This window comes from Lycium barbarum, chromosome 10 (assembly GCF_019175385.1).
Source record: "Lycium barbarum isolate Lr01 chromosome 10, ASM1917538v2, whole genome shotgun sequence".
Lineage (NCBI taxonomy): Eukaryota > Viridiplantae > Streptophyta > Magnoliopsida > Solanales > Solanaceae > Lycium > Lycium barbarum.
Window position 1 is genome coordinate 119,714,566 of NC_083346.1, and position 13,590 is coordinate 119,728,155.

General features: G+C 35.2%; 1 protein-coding gene across 1 annotated transcript; it reads left to right on the forward strand.

Annotated features, from left to right (window-relative positions):
* Positions 1 to 1,626: 1,626 nt before the first annotated feature.
* LOC132613916 (probable protein arginine N-methyltransferase 6) lies at positions 1,627 to 12,766 on the forward strand. The gene is made up of 13 exons (XM_060328211.1): positions 1,627 to 1,960; positions 3,949 to 4,014; positions 4,184 to 4,252; positions 4,988 to 5,023; positions 7,055 to 7,120; positions 7,648 to 7,716; positions 7,933 to 8,010; positions 8,500 to 8,578; positions 9,363 to 9,457; positions 11,138 to 11,222; positions 11,437 to 11,639; positions 12,170 to 12,288; positions 12,393 to 12,766. The coding sequence occupies exons 1-13, from the start codon at positions 1,679 to 1,681 to the stop codon at positions 12,433 to 12,435; spliced, it is 1,290 nt and encodes a 429-aa protein (XP_060184194.1). The 5' UTR covers positions 1,627 to 1,678; the 3' UTR covers positions 12,436 to 12,766.
* Positions 12,767 to 13,590: the final 824 nt, after the last annotated feature.

Genomic DNA, 13,590 nt, shown 5'->3' on the forward strand with positions numbered 1-13,590 from the left:
CAAAGCAATTTGAAGGGTAAAAATTAAAGACCGGCACCTTTGAAGGACAATCCGGGCAAAAAAATGTATCCTTACTGTTAAGGATTGGGCCGATCCCAAGAGACCAAAAAAAAAAAAAAAAATGATCTCACCATCATGTGGCGGCTTCACTAACAGGTACCACCACTTCACTTGACAAACTTACAGGATTGAAATTGCTCAAGATAATATTTATAATTCTATTTTAAACTTACCAAAACACAATGGACCACAATGACATGATCGTTCAAAAAGTTTGTCCTTAATTCTTCTCTCTTTCTAATCAACAACCCCAACAATCCACTCATTATAATCCCACAAAAGGGGTCCGAAGAGAATAAAATGTACGCGTATATTAACCTTATTTTTGAAGATAGTGAGGTTATTTTTGATAAATCTTCAGCTCAAAAATTTATCTTTCTATTCAGACTTAATTAATACGGAAAAGGGTCAGATTTGCATCTGTATTCTTTAAAAAAGATCATATTTTCTCTTCATTATATTTTTTCATATTTTACCTTTAGGGTGAAAATCATATTTTCACCCCCCAACTTTACTTTAAAAATCAAACTCCCCTATCAACTTTGAACAATAATCATTCTCCCCCTTTATCCTGTGCAATATCTATTTCGTCCTTGTTAGTTTCAATCCTCCATTTATGTAATATATTTTTATATTATATGTCATATTTTTTTTGACTTAGATATTTATAAATTTATTTAAGTTCATTAACATATTAAGTGGAATAATACTTTTATGAACTTTTCACGAAATCTAATGCTATTTTTTTATAATTGTTATCTCGATTTTTTTTTTGGTAACTAGAAATTTTATTACTAAAGTATAGTAGTAGTATTTATAAACTATTTCTACATATGCGTTAAATATATGTATGTACAAGCATGTCTATGTATAATTAAATTTAACGTCTCTCTTATTCTCTATTGGCCATAAAAATAAATAAGTTTTGGTCGTAATTAATGTAATATTTCTTAAATTATAATTTAAAATTCATTTACAATATAATTTTTTTTAGGAATTTGTCTCTATTGTATTTTTTGTTTTGTATTAATTGCATTAAAATATATTTATAAAGCTATTATTACCTGTTCTTTTCAGTTATATAAATATATATTAGAGTTTTGATTGTTATTAATAAAATTTATTGTTTTTATTCTGCTAAATTATTTTAATATAAAACATTAGTAACTTATATACTCAATTAATAGTTTGCACTTTTTTTCACCTAAAAGATAATATTTATTTTTTATAGGAAATTTGTTACATAAATTTAAAAAAAAATGAAGAATATCTTGATTTTAAAAAGTAAAACAAGAAGAAGACAAAGTTGATAACATAAGAATAAAATAAGAATTTAAAAAATTCAATTAGAATAAAAGGGGAAAAATAACTATTATTCAAAGTCAAGAGAAGTGTAATCTTTAAAGCAAAATTGGGGGTGTAAATGATTTTCACGTTTACCTTAACCTTTACCATCCAACTTTGGTATATATTTATCCTAAACCGCTAATTCCTTTTATTCAGCACCTTTATTGTCCGACGTGGACAAATATATTTTTCTCCTAATTTAAATCGAATAGTCATTAAACCCTTCTCCTTATATTTCTTTCAATACTGAGAGACTGAGGTGAAAAAAAAAATGTTGCAACCAACAGACGGCGGTTACACTAACGGCTACCACAACCACAACGGCGCCGCCCCCGCCGGCGGCGGAGGTAATCGAGTGCGGAGGTGCAGCCGCGGAAGGACACGTGGCGGCCGTAGAGGCGGTGGTAGCGACGGTGTTGGTGGTGCTAGGGTTTATCAACAGCAGATTGGAGATGAGGAGGAGATGGAAAAACCTGCAGTTCCTTGCACGGATTTCGATACGGCGTATTTCCATTCGTATGCTCACGTTGGCATTCATGAAGAGATGATTAAGGTATATCATATCATAGTGATAATGTTTAAAACAGTATTTGTGGTTATATTGTGGAGTTGTACTACATTGAATTGTTGTAGTTTAGTAGTTATAGGAGTACTACTTACTCTGTTTAAATTTCACTGTCTTAGTTTGACTGGACACAGAGTTTAATAAGAAACAAAGGTAGTTACATTGTGGAGTTGTGCTACACTGAATTGGTGTAGTTTAGTAGTTATATACTTACTTTGTTTCAATTTAAGTGTCTTAGCTTGATTGAGGCACGGAGTTTAAGAAACAGAGGTAGTTACCTTATGATTAAAGTACCATAATAATGTTTAAACAGTCTCGTGGCTATATTGTGGAGTTGTACTACATTAAATTAGTGTAGTTTAGTAATTGTATACTTACTCTGTCTCAATTTAAGTGACTTAGTTTGATTGGGGCACGGAGTTTTAGTAGTTCTATACTTACTCTGTCACAATTTAAGTGACTTAGTTTGACTGGGGCACGGAGTTTATGAATTACATTATGATTAAGGTACCATAATAATGTTTAAACAGTCACGTGGTTGTATTGTCGAGTTCGACTACATTGAATTGGTGTAGTTTAGTAGTTATATACTTAATCTGTTTCAATTTAAGTGTCTTAGTTTGACTGGACATAGATCATAAGAAACAAAGATAGTGACATTATGGTTAAGGTACCATAATAATGTTTAAACAGTATTCGTGGTTATATTGCGGAGCTCTACTACATTACATCGGTGTAGTTTAGTAGTTATATACTTACTCTGTTTCAATTTAAGTGTTATTAGTTTGACTTGGTATGGAGTTCAAGAAATAAAGGTAGGTACATTATGATTAAGGTACCATAACGTTTAAACAGTCTCGTGGTTATATTGCGGATCTAGAAGTATAAGTTAGTGGTTTTGGGAGTTGTACTACATTGAATTGGTATAGTTCAGCAGTTATATACTCACTCCGTCCCAATTTAAGGGGCCGTTTGGTAGCTGGATAGATTTATACACGTATTAGTAATGTAAGGATTAATTATGAGGGAATCAATGTATTATTTTGTGTGGGGTTTAGTTATTCCACTTTCTATCCTGCATAAAATAATACATATATTCCCTCGTAACTTATACATGTATTAGTTATGCGGATTTTAAAATTGCAAACCAAACACCATATAAGTTGTGTTGAATTGTATACATAGCAAAAGAATGCTGCCAAACATGCTTATGCATATTTAATACATGAATAACTTAGCTTTTAACCAGCTACCAAATGAGCCCTTAATTTCCTTGTTACATTGCGAGTAGACATAACAGATAGAATAAAAATAGGATTTTTGTAATGGAAGGTGCTATAGGAGCATGCCAGACTGGGTTGGCATGTGTACACGTCTATATACATCCACAAGAATCAATTTTTAGGGAGCGTAGCGCTTGAGGAGCTGAGCTTGCAGAGTTATAATCTCTGTTGCATTGTATATAATGGTAACGATTTGGAACGGAGTCTAAGATGCTAATTTGACTTGTATACTATACTGTTGATTGTCGAAGAAAATATCAATTTAATGGATAGTTTGATAAAGAAAACATCATATAAAAGCTTAAAGTTTGAATATCTTAATGAATTTGAATTCTTGAAATTATGGAAGTCATATCGAAGAGGAATCGTGTTAAATATTTTGGGACATTCTGAAAAGTAAAGAGTGTCATCTAAATTGCAAGAGAAAATGTTACTATGCAGAAGTCGAAGTAATAAATTTGAGATTTATCGCATGCTTTGTAGGATATATCTTATAATTCTAGGATTACTGTCATTGAAAAGATGTTGTCTTTGCCAGGCTGGGTCACATTTAAAATTCATTTTTTACTCCTTGTTTTTGTAAGCGAAGTTAATTATTTTGCTTGGCTTTGAACTTCTATTTCCCTTTTCCCTTGTGGTTATGCTTTCAAATATATCCAGATGTACATGTTAATTTATGGGTGGAATTCGCAGGATCGTGTGCGGACTGACAGTTATAGGAATGCAATTTTTCAGCATCAAAACTTCATTGCTGGAAAAGTAAGTCGACTATCTAAATAGTTCCTTGTGCACCAGATGATATCCTAAAATTTATCAAATCTGTATTGCTACTTAAGTCTTTCACGATTCTTTAATTTCTTTATAATTCATCACAGAGTTCAATCAGTCTCGTCTATGCCTATGGTATAATTAAATTTACTTTATCCAGGTTGTTGTTGATGTTGGATGTGGCACTGGCATCCTATCTATATTTTGTGCGCAGGCGGGTGCAAGACGAGTAAGATATCTTTAAGTCCTTTTCAGCTGAAATTTCATCAATCTGAGTTCAGTTACCTGAGTGAATTGTTATTTCCATGGCTCTTTTTAACTTATAAGGAAATATTATGAACTTATGTATGTATACAAATAGACAAATTCATCTACCTACTGCTGGATGTAATCTGTTCTAAATAGTAGAAGTACTGTGAATAGTCAATGCGTTAAATCGCAACACGTTTCGTATTTGTCACTGAAATATTAACCTGACGTAGATGCCTGTGCTGGATTGCAGTCAACATATCCTGTATCTTTGCAGTATGCACATTCTTTTTGGTACATAACAGTGTCAAATTCCATTTATGGGGCACCAGCAGGGTGCCAAACCATGTAAAGTCGGCGGATGCAAGAACATGCTTTTGTACATGCTTTTTTATTTATTTCGAGACTGGTTGTTTCCTCAGCCATCTTGCACAAGAGCAGCTATGCTCATTTTCTCTATTAGTTTACACACTATGATAGTTTTAGAATGTGCATTGAGCTCAATTGCTTTTGGGAAGTTCCATGTTTCTTCCTTTTCAAAAATAAGGTTGCATCTTTGATGTGTTATACTTTCTTTCTACCATGGTTTTAGTGGACCAAGTGAAGTCCTGACCTCTTCTTGATGCAAATTGAACTTGTTTGCTTCAATTGGTATTTCCTTTAATTTGGATGTTCCAGATATAAAACTTATCAGATATATGTTCTTTTATCCCAGGTATATGCTGTTGATGCAAGCGATATAGCTGTCCAGGTACTTGTTTGCTTCTGTTAGAAGATGCCATTGATTAGTATTTAGATTCTACAATGCGTCTTACAGTAATGTTTCCCTGCACATTTCACATGGTTGATGAGTTCTGGGAGAATTGACTGCTTCAATATGGTGCTCATGATGGTAATGCGTCATTTAGAAAGGCTTGCAGAACCTTCAAATACTCCTTTTTTAAGTTAAACCTTTTATCTGATAAGTTTGAAAAGAAGTTGCAGTGAGGGAACTGAGGACAATGACGGTGCACAATGTTGTTCTACTACTTAAAGATTTCAAGTACTTATGATTTAAATCATTGTTTATCAATTTGGAAAGCGGCAAACCTTCAATATTCTAACACGGTGATAAGTTCTCTAAAGAACTTTAGATTTTACCTTATTAAAAAAAAGGTTCTCTAAAGAACTCCCAGTTGCCGAACTGAGGACAATTTGTGCAGTATGTAGTTGTACAGCCAAAGACTATTCAAGGAAAGAGTATTTCTTTTCGGTTTTTGTATGTTGGTAGCATGAAACAAATGTGTTTCATGGAAAGACTGAAGAAACTATTCCATGCGAGGACTCCCGGAAAAACTGAGAAAAGGTGGAGTGATAGGTGACACTTATGAGTTTGAAGAGAACGGACTGGCATTTAAGGTCAAAACAAAATGTTTTTGACAGAAGTAGTATGTGGTAATGCACTTGCAAATATGCTTGAATATACACAGGTCTGTGAGTTATTATCGGACATCCTTGCTGATATTGTAAATTCAGTCATTTGACAAAGTCTAGATGCATGACCAAGCAACTTAACCCTTCTAAGGCAGCCGATTTTTCTATAAACACTAGCATAGAGCCATACCCTTACTTTGGCCTGCCTCTAATAGTATTAGCTCAGGAGTGAGCATTGCATTCCATAAGCAAGCAGACAAATTTTTGATATGAAAAAAAGAAGCAAAGAAATATTCATGGGCCAAAAATATTTGTTACTCCACACCTTTGTTGTGTCAACTGGAGTATATTACTAGGTTATGTTGATTCATCATTTTTCTTCACCAAATCCGTGTCAATCTGACATGGTGGTGGTGTTGGTACGGTAAAGAGCTTATCAAAGTCTATGTACTTTGAACATGAGTTGAAACCAAAATGACGGAGAGAAGAAGATGACAACAAGGATAAAGAAGAAAAAAGAAAATAACGTAGTTAGACATAGGGCTGAGATGGTGTGGGATGAGGTCGCTGTTGTGGCTTGCCTTGCCGGTTTTCCCTAGGGTGTTGAGGAGGATATAGGGGAAAAAAAGTCTCTTGGGTCAAGGAGGGCCTAGGATGACATGGGTTTCAAGTGGAGTTAGGGTTATGTATTAAAGTTGGGTGTGGTGAAGGCAGAGGGGCAGAAAGCATGATGGTAGAAGAGACTGAAAGAGTAAATGGGAAACTGATCTCAGGATACCAAAATATAATATTAATATTATAAAAAAATAAAAGAAAAATTGACACTGCTTGATAAAGAATTCTTCCCGGTTCATTGGGTAAGCACGAAATTTGGTTTATAGAGGGTGGAGGTACAAACCTCAACATTTCTTTTTAATAAATATTTGAGCGAGCCTTTTTTGTTAAAAAGTTGAGGTTAAGCTGGACCTGTTCTAGCTTAAGATTTAACAAAAGCCAATGGGCCAAGGCTCATCCTTGTTTGCAAAAGTTATTAATATGATTTGTTTGTTCTTTTACTTCTATAAATGTCGACACTGCTTGCAAAAAATCTTGTTTAGGCCACTGATTTAGATCATTATAAAAGTATTTTTTTTACGTTCATTTTCTTTACTTTCAACAATGTCACTTAGACTGAACCTCTCAGATTCCTGCCATTGTCTATCCTTTATTTCCGAAAATGTCTAAACATTATCCAAACCATAATAGACGGAAGAAACGCTCTAGTAGCTGGACATTCTTAAGATCTCTTCCACTGTTTTTTCCTACAGGAACTATGTGAAATAATTGAACTTGAACTTCATTTGACCTCCCCTTTTTTATGGTTCACCAGGCGAATGAAATTGTGAAGGCAAACAATCTATCTGACAAAGTTATTGTTTTACATGGGCGAGTCGAGGTATGTTCTAGTCTAAGCATTTGCTTCTTTCCTTGTTTTGGCTACTTACAGTTGATGACTTGATGTTATTCACCATTAGAAGTATGGCTTCTTCTGTTTTCTTAAGTTGAGTGAAAATTATCTTTCATAGAGGGAAGTGAAAATCCTTAAATTCAGTTCACATGTATCTGAAAGAATTGCCAGGTAAAAAAAAAAGGTTCTTCTAATCAATTCCTCATGCTCAAGTGTTTGTTTTGGGCTCTAACATCCAATCATTTTTTAATTTGGCATTAACTTACTACCTAATCCCCATACCCGTCAAACATCGAGAAAGAGGGAACATATTGTAATGTTCTTACTACATATGAAATTCCGTAGTTGTCATCAATGGAGATGTCGTCATTTCTAATTTCATCGTAATTGAATCTTTTTATAATGGATGAGTATTCTCTTGTTATTGTGTAGATTTTTTCATTGTGACTAAGGACACATCCATATGAGTTGACTATGGTGACTAATGACTATATCATAATTTTTGGTTAGTTCAGGACGTTGAAATTGATGAAGAAGTTGATGTTATAGTTTCAGAATGGATGGGTTACATGCTTCTTTATGAGGTAATCCAATACAGACAGGCTCATTCCTATGCTTCTTTTATAGACATCTATTGAAAAAAAATTCTTCTCTTTCTGACGAAGGCTGACCTGGCACCGAGGCGTGCCTACATCTAGTTTGGTCTTCACATGTTTTATCTTATAAATGTATTATGAGGGAGTCATGCCTTCTTAACTTTTCCATTTATTACACCACACGGAATATGCTTGTCCTTGCAGAGCATGCTGGGGAGTGTTATCACTGCTAGGGACCGCTGGCTGAAACCAGGAGGTCTTATTCTTCCATCACATGCAACGGTAGTTACTCCATTCCCTAATTAGTTTGAGCTTGGATATTTTTTTTTCTGGGGGTTGTCTTCTCTGTGTGTGTGTGTATTATCCTCCTTTTGCTTCCTTTATTTGAGTGAATAGTGTATTTATATTATCAGAATTTAGTTTCAGATATTTTGTAGTTATGTGACAAAGATTCAGATATTCTGTAGTTATGCGTCAAATCCACAATCTTAGCATCTGCTTGATATTTTACTCATTGAAGAAATCACATGATGATACTTGTAGTGCCAAAGAAGTAATGAAGCAGTTGTATAGTGAATGGTGATCGATTCATTTAGAATAAGACAAGAAAAGCCCTTGGAACTGATACTAATGCTACTGTATTGTTTGCCCAGAACAAATCCTAAGGATCCACCTCGGAGTCTGATGATTATGAATAGCCTTTGGTTTTCCACCACTTAATGATTTGAAAGGGTAGAAAATCATTTTAATATCTGTTTCTTCTCTCTGCAGCTCTACATGGCACCTGTGACACATCCAGATCGGTATAGTGAAAGCGTTGATTTCTGGCGTAATGTTTATGGGATAGACAGTGAGTATATGTTGTAAGACTCATGATTATCTCTGTTGTTCTTGTGGTTTATTGGTCGAGGATATCAGTATGACGTTTAGCCACTTCATTAAGTTTGACATGTGAAAGGTCTAAGATTTGATTTATGTTATCCTTATTCATTGAGCTGTATTTAAAGCATAACTTCTTTGCTCAACAGTCCAGTTATTTTTCACTTCTCAATCGTTGCCACCCATCTGGATCCCCATATCAGTGAGAATATGTTTAATTTCAATGAAGGATTTTTTTCCCCCTGATTGAAACAAAATTATTTTAGTTACTAGCACTGAGTGGCTACATATACTAATCAGTAGTCACACATCGCTTGCACTAATGTAGGACTCGACATTGAATAGCACTGTTTTGCTCTGTGCTTTCCCAATGACCTCTCTTGTTCAGTGGTTAAACGTTTTAAATACTAGTGTCTCCAGACTTGCTGGCTTGTATACCATTTTAATTCGTTGGATTGGATAATCTTGATATTATAGGGTTGATTCTCCAGTTGATAGCATTGAAACTGCTGTTTCATTTATTAGTCTCCCTTATCCAGTTAAAACATGAAAGGTGTTGTTGTACAGATCACACACATACACACAAAATGGATTTTATCTATGCGAGAGAGCTGTATAGTGTAACATGATTTTAAACTCTGTGTGCGTGAGCAAACAACCCTAAATGAACAAAGTTTAGTTGCTAAATGCTAATGCTTTTGATTCTCTATTTTTGCATGTTCTTGAGATTTCAGTTGGAGTTCCATTTTTTGTAGTGTCTGCTATAATGCCGCTAGCAAAGCAGTGCGCATTTGAAGAGCCATCGGTGGAGACAATCACTGTAGAAAATGTTTTGACATGGCCACAAGTGGTTAGTAACATCAAATTCAGTTATTTTTGGGTTTCAAATTGCAATCATTATCTGTGTCAAAAACAATTACTTCTTAATCCAAGGAAGTGGATGCATGTATAAGGAGCTATATGGAAGAAAAAATTGTATAATTGAAGTTCAACCATGTAATAAGGGTTACTTGTGCAGATCATTGGATTGTTGGTTTCTGCAGATATAAGTGTGTAATCTGGGACATTGGATTGTTGCCCCAAAATATAGAGTCCGGATATGTAATACATGAGTTCATATTTAGAAGATTGAAATTCCCATTGCTGCTGATTAAGGCTCGGAGGTGTTATACCAATACTCGCTCTTTTCCTTTTTTATTTTTTTATTTTCAGATTTCCACCTAAGGATTGGAGCATGGGGGTGGGGGAGAAGGGGACGAAATAGATCATTCGAATAGAAATGCCTTCCTGGTAAGGGGAACTACATGAAGCAATTTGTAGCCTCTTTATGAGAAGTAAAAAAGCATAATTTAAGTTGATAATCATGTGTGAAGAAGGGTCATCCGTAGCTCAACCATTCTGTACGGGTTCTGTTGGATAGTCACGTAACTTGTAGAGTCCAGAGCTGTAGAAGATGATTCAACCATGTCAATTACTCCCTGTCCCAAAAAGCTTGTCTCACTTTCCTTATTAGTTTGTCTCAAAAAGATTGTCACATTTCTATATTTAGAAACAATTTAACTTTATGAGATAATTTATAGCAACACAAATATCTAAGGCTTGTTTTGGACCACACATTAAGTCTTCTTATATTGCTTAAACTCCGTGCCAAGACAAACTAAGACAATCTTTTTGGGATGGAGGGAGTAATATTTTGTCTTCAAAAGAAAAGAGCGGTGGGACTATATACTAAATATTTGGGATTAAAGAAGCAATTAATGGTTCATGGAAATTAGTTCCTCAGAATAAACACTCACATCTATTATTACAGTAGTGAATCGCCAAGAGGAAAATAGGTCTTTTTCCTTTCCTGTTGGAGTTTTTTTTTTGGTTTTGGTTTTTTGAGCGCGGGGGGCGGGGGGTGTATGTGAGGGGGTCAGTCACATGCTTTTATTTGCTTTGAGTGGTGTAATTCATTACAGTAAAGGGTGCTCATGCAGTGCGTTTTCTCTTGAAAACCAATCTTGAGAGCAGTTTGACTATTCAATTGTGACGAGTAGTTTTATTCTTTTGTTTATTGTTATCTGATATTTATTTTACTTGTTTAGTAATGTCTATTATGTTTGTTGTGTAGTGTTAAGTTATGATTTGATACTCCAATTACTCGTGTACGCCCTCTACCAGCAGAATGCTGATGTATGCGGTTTGTCCATTTGCATGAATAGCATGCCTTTCAGAAGTTCATGGTAATGTAAGATTCTAGTGATCGTGAAGATGGTAAGGGATCTTGCTTGTGATCATGGTATGGATGTTGTATGAATTGCATCATGCTCCTGAGTCTTCACAGTTATTTTAGCAGACGTAGGGTGTTTGTAGTCTCAAGTATGGTCCGATATTTATATCAAAATCTTCAGGAACATATAATTTTGGATGTTCTGGGCTTGTGTGCCTTATGCTCAATTATTTCCTCTGGTGCTTGTATCGTATGCACTATTGCAGTACTCATCAGCCTTCCTCATTTTGGACTCATTTCCCTTCAACTAAACGGCAGGTGAAGCATGTGGACTGCTATACAGTGACAAGTCAGGAGCTAGAGTCCATCACTGCCAGATTCAAATTTGAGTCAATGATGCGATGTACAACCTCTCTCTCTCAATAAACATTGTCTGAGTGTGTTGTCCCCGGAACTCATGGCTTTGTTTTATAACATCTGTTTTCTTGTTCCCCCTTTATTTCCCCAAAATTGTGGGTGGAAGATGATGATTCATGCTTTTCTCGTTAAGTGCTGATACTTTGTTCGTTAATGCTCACTAGTGGTTGTATGACCGGACTCTTTTTTTTGTTTTTCAGCACCCTTTCATGGTTTTGCTTTCTGGTTTGATGTGGAGTTTACTGGCCCAGCAGTACTTCATTTGAATAATGGTATGCCACCCTCATTTGTTGAGCCTTCATACAGTCAGGAAGGCAATATGCACAGAAAGAAGCGTCCCAATCCTAACGAAGCTCTTGTCTTGTCAACTGCACCAGAGGATCCCCCAACACACTGGCAACAGGTTTTAAAAATACTCCCCCCCCCCCCCCCCCAAAAAAAAAAAAAAAACTTTGGGTGCTCTCTCTATTATACTCTTTTGTTTTTTGGTTCATCGGAATGGAAGGTAGGCGTAGAAAACAGTTAATTGATTGTCAATCAACGATCTGCAACCAATTTTGGTATCTAATTTTATTAAATGTACACTAGGAAGATATATTTTTCACTGTACTTGTCATAGATGGACCAGTAAATACATACTGAGGGCCTGAGGCCATAAGAAATATGTTTGCTATAGTAGAGAGAGGCTCGGAACTTCTATGCACCTTTCTTTTGTGCTAAAAGCTGAAAATGATGTCTTGAAATTGTCATTGATAACCCTTTGAGAACTCCAAAGATAATATTGTCAATATTAAGTCTAGATGTATATCTTTGCTTAGCAATCCTGTTTGAAACAAAATTATGGACTTGTGGTTATCTCCTACTATTTTATTAGCTCCTCTGGAGAAACGTGCATGCGCTCATGGTTTTTCATTTTTGATATGAATTTTGCAGACGTTGGTTTACTTCTATGAACCCTTGGACGTGGAGCAAGATCAGGTTATAGAAGGCTCTCTAACATTGTCGCAAAGCAAAGAAAATGCTCGATTTATGAACATCCATCTTGAATATTCGTACGTTTTGGCCCAAAGCTCAATCAAGTCCACTCTAGTTTATTTTCAGCTTTTCTGGTATTGCCTACAACATTAACTTCCTTTTTGCATTTCTGATCGTGCAGATCTGGTGGACGTTCGTTTGTCAAAGAGTCAGTGATGCGTTAAATCGACATATGAAGTCTTTTTCCCTTTAACCATTATGGTGGTCCTACACAGTTTCTGATGATTCTGGTTGTATTTTAGGTAGGGAAACTTAAGGTGAGATCAGGGCACTTCCACTGCCTTATAACTTAAAAGTATTGAATGTGAGAAGTTCATTGCATATGCATGTAGTGTATTATGTGAAAACTTATATCATCGCGTGAATATGGGTCTTTCCCTGAGCTGTAATTTATAGAGTAGATGTAGGGTTGGTCTGCCACTGTATTAGAATTTTTGGAGAAGTTAAATTCATTAGGATCTGATAAGGATAAAAAAAGATCTAATTATTTCTTCAGCCACCAGCGTGACAAGTTACTCTCTTTATCTTTTTTTATTCTCTCTTCCAGTAATTTGATTAAGAATTCCTCTTCTTAATGTAGCTTTATACTTTGGGGACTGGCCAGGGCAGGGGGAATTTTCAAAAACTAGTAACGGGACAGGGCGGGTCAAAAGGCTTCCCCTGCCCCAGTGCCATCCCCTATTTGTAGTGGGTAAATTCGAATTGTTCTGTTAAAAAAAATTGCTTCATTATTGCATTATGAGTTATAATCTACTCTTTTTGACAATCAATACACCAGATTGCAAAAAAAATAAAAAAAATGCCTGCCTTAATTGAAAAGATAAAGCTGCAATCAAGTTGCACTCAAGTGTGTGTAGCCTAATGGTCAATAAAATGAGTTGAAAACCGTTTAAATTAAGGAGGCTAAAACACTGTGATTTCTTCGCATATGTCTAGTCTTAATGGACAGAGTTACTCGGTACACATATGTTGATGGATATAGCAAGTATCCCATGGAATTAGCGGGGTGTGAGCAAATTGGTCCGAACACCATAATTATCTGTATGTAAAAAGCTGAAACCAAGTTAATTAGGAACTTAGAACCAAGTAAGCTAAGGCCAAGCTCTGTTCTTTATTTGCACCCCCAAACTTTTTTTTTACTACTACTTTCTTTCATCACTTTACAATACACTCACAACTGAGCACTAACTACCTTTACAAATACGCTTTCTTAAGAAACCTTACAAACATTTTAGTATACTTTTTATATTCTTGCAGAACATGCAATTTTGCTTGGTTTTACTTTTGACTCATGAAGTAGCTAGTTTTAGAAGTTTCAT